This window comes from Phaethon lepturus, unplaced genomic scaffold (genome assembly GCF_000687285.1).
Source record: "Phaethon lepturus isolate BGI_N335 unplaced genomic scaffold, ASM68728v1 scaffold45097, whole genome shotgun sequence".
NCBI classification, from domain to species: Eukaryota; Metazoa; Chordata; class Aves; order Phaethontiformes; family Phaethontidae; genus Phaethon; species Phaethon lepturus.
In genome coordinates, this window is record NW_010554896.1 from 1 (window position 1) to 8109 (window position 8109).

Genomic DNA, 8109 nt, shown 5'->3' on the forward strand with positions numbered 1-8109 from the left:
GGGCTGGGTGACAGCCCCGGCTGCCGGTGTCCCCAGGGCCAGCACCCCCGACGCTGCTTTCTGGCCTCAGCAGCCCCTGATGCTGCAGCGTGGATGGGCCGATCTCTGCAGCAGGCCCACTCCCACGGTCCCCGGGGACACACATTGCTCTGGCACACGCTATCTCCTTGTCCCTCGCGTCCCGTTAAACGGACACAGATTTGCCACATCCCCAGAACCGGGTTTAGGCTCCCCCCTTGTGCCCGTGTCGTCTATCACCTGTGGCTGTAACACCCAGGTGCTGCAGGCACCGGTGCCCGCCGCCTCCTGCAGTGACATGACGCCTCTCAAGGAGCAAACCAGCACCTTCCCACAGTGATTACTTGTAGCAGAGAGGGAACTAGAAGGAAACATTCTGAGAAACAGGAATTTTAATGATTTCTTATCCTGAGCATGGTTGTTTTTTTTTTTAACATATTTCTGTTTGCTCTCATAAAAGATCACAGTGCACGTTCCTTACTTGGCTGTATAGTTTTAAAGTCATTGCAGTTTATCATAAGGATTTTGCAAACCTTATTCTTGTAATTGCAGCTTTTCTATAGGATTCACTGCACAAAGTTTTGTAACTACTTTGTGGGTAGGTCAGACTGAGAATTAGTCAGGTCTCTTGTCACTCCATTCAGAGTTTAATCAAAAGGTAAATCCTGGTTGTAATCAAAATAGCAGTCGCCAGCATCAGTGAGTAAAGTAGATGACATTTCAGAGTGTTTTTTTCCATGTTTTTTTCTTGCTTTAGAGCAGATTGATTACCAGGATAAACATTGCTTTAAAGTGATTTAAAGGAGCAATATGAAAGACTTCTGCACAGGCTTCGTCAGTGCTTCATAGCTGGCTCAAGAGATGCTTTTGTTTGTGAATTGTTGGTTATTTGATGACAATAGTTTTTGTATTGCACACAGCTGGTGTGTTGCAATGTGTATTTTCAGTAGTAGAAAGGAGAAAAAAAGAACTGGAGATCCAATTTTCCTCTGGAGTCTCCTAGTTAAACTAGTCTGGAAAACATATTTAGACAGAACACAACTGCCAGCTTTTGATTCTTACTATTGCAGTGAAGAAAAACCATCAAGCTGTGCTTTTCTCTCCAGGTATATAAAGTGTGTTCATAGAAGTGCTTAACTTGAAATATCTGCCAGTGTTATTGAGCTGCAACATTTGTAGCTGAGTTCAGATATGGGGGAAAAAAATGTTGGTTTAAATATGGAGTAATTAGTACACTTTTCACAGGCAAATTAATCCAGGTTCGCAGAAAGAAATTGTTCAATTTATTGTTTTCAACTGCAATTACTTTTTTCTTGGTACCACTTAACCATCCCCACCTCATTCCTGTCCACACTCAACAGGATGAGACAGGGGCGTATTTGATTGATAGAGACCCCACGTATTTTGGTCCAATACTGAACTACCTCCGACATGGGAAGCTCATCATAAACAAGGAGCTTGCAGAAGAAGGTAAGAGAAAAATACAGGGTGAGAACTGCAAATGCTCTTTGATAGCACTATCCAAGAGTCCTCATCAGAAACTTGCCTGAGTGCATAGGATTTCTGACGTGGGGATATGTACGGGTGTGAGCAAGTCACATTTCCCAGTGGTGCTGTTAGTTTCTGAGAAGGATGCTCATTAACAGGGATTAAATCATTAGATTCTTCCTGAAAGCAGAGGCCTGCAGCTTATAACCCATTACTCTTCTGCTTAGCTCAAAGGCGCAAAGCAAAAGATCTTTCAGCACCTCTCCCTCCACAGAGAGCAGTTCTCTACAAGCAGGCAGCCTTGGTGACTTTCCCCTAATGGGCCTGTGCAAACAAAATAGTGATTGTACCACAAGGTTTCTGATAATCCCAGGGAAAGGGGAATAATCTTTCTTAAAGAGCCTCTAAGTCACAAAAGGAGGTGACAGCTAGTTGGTCATTTTCTTCTGGCCCGGGAGTATTAGATTGGTGGCACAGTCTATTCAGCATATAATCATAGACTCATTTAGCTTGGGAAAGACCTTTAAGATCATTTAGTCCAACATCTGGGCTACATTTGGAGTCAGGAGCAGGTGTTACATCTTTGTAGCAGAATTGTCCTCATTCTACCCTGTGCAAAGTGACAGAATTTCTCTCTGCTTTTGGTTCCTTTCTTAGGGGTACTGGAAGAAGCAGAGTTTTACAATATTGCATCTCTTGTGCGGCTGGTGAAGGAGCGGATACGGGATAACGAGAACAGAACCTCTCAAGTAATGCAACAGGAACATTTGCGCTATGAAGTCAGTCATTTTCTGTAGCATAGTAGAACAACACGTGAGGCTGTAGACGCTTCTAGTAGCAGTTCTTTGGTTTAATAGTCATCTTTAACAGGAGGAGAAAGTGCTTTTAAGTATATTCAGGGCACAGCTAGGAAAGAGTATCCATTATGGTTTTATAAGCACAGACCACTGAGTCATCTTGTTAGCGATGTAAGGAAAGGCAATGAACGTTAAACAAGAGGGGCCAGGAGCAGAGATGGGTAGTTATAAAGCAAAACGTACTGGTTTGGTGGGTAGAGAATAGTTCAAACTCTTCCTTCTCTAAAGCGTTTTCTTCCCTTTATATCTGTCTCTGTGGCAATTTTTCCCGTTGCTGCTCAGCTGATATTAAAACACCCAGTAGACTGAATTTCAGAAGAGAAATGTTTTCAAAAAGCAGTAAATGGCTTTGAAAGCCAAAGAAGTTTCATTTTCACTGGCCCTTAGATGGCTAGAATGCTTTTAAGAGAGGTGTGCCAATGCTATGTACCTATTAGAATTGGATGGTCAGAAGGATGAAACCTCAAAAAGTCTGTGAGGCTCAGACTTCCTCAAATAACAAGACAACAGAGCAGGAGACCCCATGAGAAGCTGACTAATTTCCTAGCTTGATACTAGCATAATAATTACTAAACTCACACTTATTTTTATTCTCTATGCTTTAGGGACCTGTGAAGCATGTGTACAGAGTCCTGCAGTGTCAAGAGGAGGAGCTCACACAGATGGTGTCCACTATGTCCGACGGGTGGAAATTTGAACAGGTACCATTGCCAAAGAACAGCAAAATTCCTTTGAAAGCTGCATATGGAATAAACAGAGTTTGCTATTGAATTGCACTTCACACTGCTCTGCTCTTCTGAATAAGTAGTCTGAACTGAGCAGAAGTCCATTTACGTAGAATAACTGACAGGGAAAGGCAAAATAACTCAAATTGCCGAGAGAGATTTCATTTTCTCTCAGGACTTCTTGTATCCTTGTCAAATCCCAGAGCAATTCCTCCCTTCTCCTGTATTTAGTCACATTTACCTGGCCCCACTACAACAGTTTTATCCAGGAAAATTAATAGAGTCATGAAAAAAACGCAGCACGACTTTTCTGGAAGCTCAAAGCCATGACTCCTGCGTTTGCTGAAGAGGTGCTGAGTGACGTAAGAAATACACTTTGTGCAGATGCTGTTGTAATGCAGCCAGTTTTGGGGCTAGGTGTCACTGAAGTTGCATATGACATTAATTCCAGATTTGGTTTCTGGAATCAAATACAGTCCTCTTATTTAGGAGGACAGAGAACTGGAAACCAGCTGGCCTGCACATTAATGCTATATTAAGAAACTGCAGAATAGGCTCTGCTGTCTTCCCAACTAGTCCAGCTTCAGTACAAGTGGATGTTGTGGGAAACGTGCTGACAGGAAGTGAGGCATAGGATTAGCAATAGCACTTTGCATCACTTGTTCATATGTATCTGTTCTGTAATGCCTGAAAACTCCTATTGCATAATAGAGAGGCAGCCAAAAACTCTTGCCCCTGTGAGCCGGTAGTGAAATCTTGTGACTAAGAGCCGCTAGCTGCTTTATGGAAATGCAGTTCTCCAACACCCAGGTTTTGCTGGGTGTTTGTCCAAAAATTTACTTAACAGACATTGCCTTTCACACATGCATGTACATATCCCCAAAACCAAAAGGGTATAGGCAGTGCCCTACGCAGCAATCTGCACACTTACATCTTTCCTAGTCTTGCTTTTCAAATATGTAATGATAGGGACAAGATGCTGGTTACAAGCAAATGCTAGCGTATTCCCTTCCTGTCCCCTCCCTCCGCCATCTAGAACCTTTGCGCAAACCACCAAGATCCCTGCCAGCCTCCTCCTTCCTGTACACTGCAAGCACCAGGAAAATTTCCTGCACATCCCACTCCAGCACACTCCCACCATCAGGAGCTGTTCATGCCCTCCCCTGGGATTTGCATTCAGTTCAAATACCCCCAAGGGCAGCAAGCCTGAACAGGACAGACAGACAGGATGCTTTGATCAGGGCTAGACCTCACACAGCAGTACAGCCTCTCTCCACCTGTGAGATGGTCCAGACTGGGTCACAGAGCAGGACCACGGCAGTGGTGCAGCACGGGATATGTACTGGGAGGAACATTGCAGCTGCAGCTTATCGCCAAGGTCTTTCCCCGGATGTGCAACCCAGCATGGCTTCCACCCTCCCCCAAATCGCACCACTTGGCATGCTGAGACACATTCAGAAAGATGGTGACAGATACACATATTGAGGACAAAGAGAGCCTATTGCTAAATCTTAGCCTGGATGCCAGTGATTGAGCAGAGCAGACATTCCCTGTGGGCTGTCTGGATCCAGTCACTTCATAACATCAAAAAAACTGGTTCACAAACTTGCAGGAAAGCCAGAAGTGGTAAAAGCTATTGCAGCCTTATTGTCTGTCAGGCTTGGGTTCTCAGAAGAGCCTGTGGCCTTTCAGGTTCTCTACCTTGTACCATTTGGTCCTGCTTAAATTAAGGATGGAAGAGAAATTTGCTATTTTAAACAGAAATCCATTCTCCTGTCCACCTACAGTTCAGTAGTGTGGAAAACTGCTATCTTCATCAAAATTTACTTTGTGTTTGCTGAGTAAATAGTGGTGTTTGGTATTGAAATATCCAAGAGCTTAAACAGTCAAGAAAGGGAGCAGGGAGGCAAAAGGGAAAAATTATCCTTCTTTTATCCTGTGTCTATCTTTTGCCCTAAGCTCAAACATCAAAACCTATTTAAAACAGTACTGGAGGTCAGTCAGTACAACAGTCCCACAAGTCTTCCTGCAGCTGGACTGTAAGCATATAGATAGTCATCTGTCTAGGCAGGCTGTTGACTGCATCTGTCTCATATAAATATGGAGCTCTCCTAAAATCCATTACGATATGGAAGTTAGGGTGCACGTTGCATATTAAGGTTTCCTAGATATATACAGTTGATAAGATTCACGTTGCTTCTTCAGATCACTTAGATTTATTATCTAGAAAGCAGAACTGAGTTGTAAGTGACAGATTAGCTCTGCACTCCAGGATGTCCTTTTAATGTAATAATGATAAATGAGACAGATGGAATTTCTTGGATTGAGTCCAGACCCCTCATCCCAACAGTAATAGAATATAATCCCAATTATACAGACATCAAACTCCATCTTGACAACATCTACGTAAAGAATGGTGCCAGTTTGCCACACGTCCCCTAGTTAATCTAACCTCTGTTTGTGGTAAAGAATTGCCTTTCCAGTTTTTACACATCCAAGTCAAAAGGCAGGTTGAGAGCAGAGTTCACCGTATTCTGGACCAGGAAACCTGCATTGCCTGCCTCATACCTGAATTAGCTGCATATTATATTGAAAAATCTGACATGTTTTTCCTTTTTCTGCCCTCAGTAATTGGAAAATATGTTCTGTTGTGTTCAGCATTAGAGTTTCAGGCTGGAATTTGTTCCTGGGACTCCAGGTGCCACTAGAGGCTCTGGAGCTTGGCTCTGTCCCTGCGTTACACACACAGAGGAAAGCCTGTGACACAGGAGGCTGCGGTGAGACACTCTCCATCCAGAACGGGTCTCACTGGACAGTTGTACCTCACAAAGCAGTTGTAGAGATAAAGCAAAAGTCAAGACTTATTGATAGTTACCCTGGCTGTCTCTTGTTGCACAGCTGATCAGCATTGGATCTTCCTATAACTATGGAAATGAAGACCAGGCAGAATTCCTCTGCGTTGTGTCCAGGGAGCTTAACAATTCTACCAACGGCATTGTCAAGGAGCCGAGTGAGAAGGCAAAGGTAAGGCATCTGCTCAGATGTATCGCCTGGAATTCCCCTATGCAACAAAAACACCCCTCATACGCTAGCAGATTGATAGTTTGCAGTAGCAATTCTGTGTACCAGCTTTCCTGTTTTCTCCTGTAGGCATGATCTTTCCCTCTTGGAAGATTTCATGTTTTACTGTAGGACAAGAGCTAAGGTTCTTTGTACGCTTCAAACAAAGACCAAAAATTGGAGGAAAGAGACTTGAAAAAGGAGGACAGCATAGCAAGGACCTTTGAGATTGGTCACATTTCATGGTTGAAAGATGTCGTAGGGAGACACAAGCGTTTGTGGTTTTTTTACCCTCTTTCAATCCACTTTTTTCCCCCCAGGATAGCAACAAAAGGCAACATTCTTAACTCCTGGCAGGAAGCTAAGCAGGATTTCTAGAGAAAGTGCTCAGTGAGTTTTAGCCAGCCTGTCATTTGTTATGGTAACATAAAAGCCGTTAGTCCATCTTTCCTTTCTCTGCAGAAAACAAGGACTCTGAATGTGAACTTTTGCATCTAAACTTGTCCAAGGTATTTATAGAAACTCTCTTTTTCAGATTCTTCAAGAGCGAGGATCCCGGATGTAATTCGAGTGTCCACTCTGTTAAAGATGTCAAAAGGGCAGCCTAGCTGGGCAGAGCATCTCTCCGCAGTGCAACCTTGCCCTTGTACAGTAACCAAGCTAATGCAAAGCAAAGCTGAGCCTGTCCTGCCAATGGTGAATTCTGGTCATAACCAAAGGCTCCCTTCTTACCCTGGAGACCAAGGAAGGAAAGGACTCTTCCAATTGGATAGTCCTTTCCACAAGTATTAATTTTATTTTCTTGGCCAGCGCTGTATTGAATTTTTCCAACAACGGCTGGGCCAGATTCCCAGTCAGAACTTTCACAAAGGTTGCTCAGGTCCACAGGCCCTTGTAAGCAGTCTCACCTTCCACAGGCTGGTGCAGGTGGGAAGATCTGTATTTGAGCTGTGCCATTTCTTGCACCCAGGTCTGCCACCAGAAAAGTGCAGGGACCTTGTGATGCTCCCCCTCCTGATTAGCCAGCCCCTCCAGATCAGAACAGGGCTTTGAAAGGAGGAACAAAACAACCACTCCTAAAAAACCAATACAGACTTTTCCATTCTTGCTTTGTATTTGTTCCTTGTTCAATTCCTAAGAGCTGAGTTTCAATAATAAGGGGAGGGGAGTTGTGTGTACATCTAACATGGGTCTCGCTGCCCTTAACACTATTACATACGGGCTCCTGGCATTTTCCAAAGCCCATTACTTTGCATGCATAAACAAAGAGACCTGTGTTCACCCAGAATAGCAAGAGTGATAGTTCTGTCCTTTACACTTCTCTACTGAAGAGTGGTGACATCTTCCCCTCCAATACCCTGCCACGGCCATACCTTAGCCTGGTGCAAAACCACAAGGTTGGGGACCTGCTGCCAAGTTCAGCTTTGCCTTGTTTGTCTCCAGCAGCATGGGCTCTCTGTCTCTGTCCTTCTCACCAAGGGAGGACTTCAGGCAGAATTTCTTTTGTACTGTAGCAAGCAGGTAGGTTTGTTTTAACCCATGAGATCCTTTGCAGAGGAGATCCCCTATTTATATGCAGTGATCTATCTGCAGCCCCCTCATGTCCCCACCTTTAAGAGATCACCTCGAATTACAGAGGGGCATCACAGAGTTGGGGCAGGGAGGGATTGGTGAAAAGTTGCCAAACTGGTGTAATGTTTCTTGTCCAAAGTGATGTGTCAACTTCTGTGACTTTCTCTTTTTTTTTTTCTTTGGAATGCCTTGGATGGCTGTGCAAAATGTTCGTTTGTGCCTCTGTTGAATTCTAATCTTAGCCAAACTGCAGTCACTGGTTCCCCTCTGTTAATCTGTGCCATCCCTAACCGAGGGCATGTCCCTCCTAGTCCGATAAATGGAATTTCTTAGGAGTTTTCTGCATGTTTTTCCCCGTTCATCCTGGCTTTGTTCTTCGTAGCCCAAGT

At 44.0% G+C, this 8109-nt stretch overlaps 1 protein-coding gene across 1 annotated transcript; it reads left to right on the forward strand.

The window, feature by feature from the left end:
* Positions 1–1379: 1379 nt before the first annotated feature.
* Positions 1380–6713, forward strand: LOC104624585 (BTB/POZ domain-containing protein KCTD2; the record flags this gene model as incomplete). The annotated part of the gene is made up of 5 exons (XM_010291988.1): positions 1380–1488; positions 2164–2255; positions 2969–3064; positions 5987–6112; positions 6684–6713. Coding segments are annotated over 5 exons (453 nt in total), but the record flags the coding sequence as incomplete, so codon positions are not given.
* Between the last annotated feature and the right edge of the window lie 1396 nt (positions 6714–8109).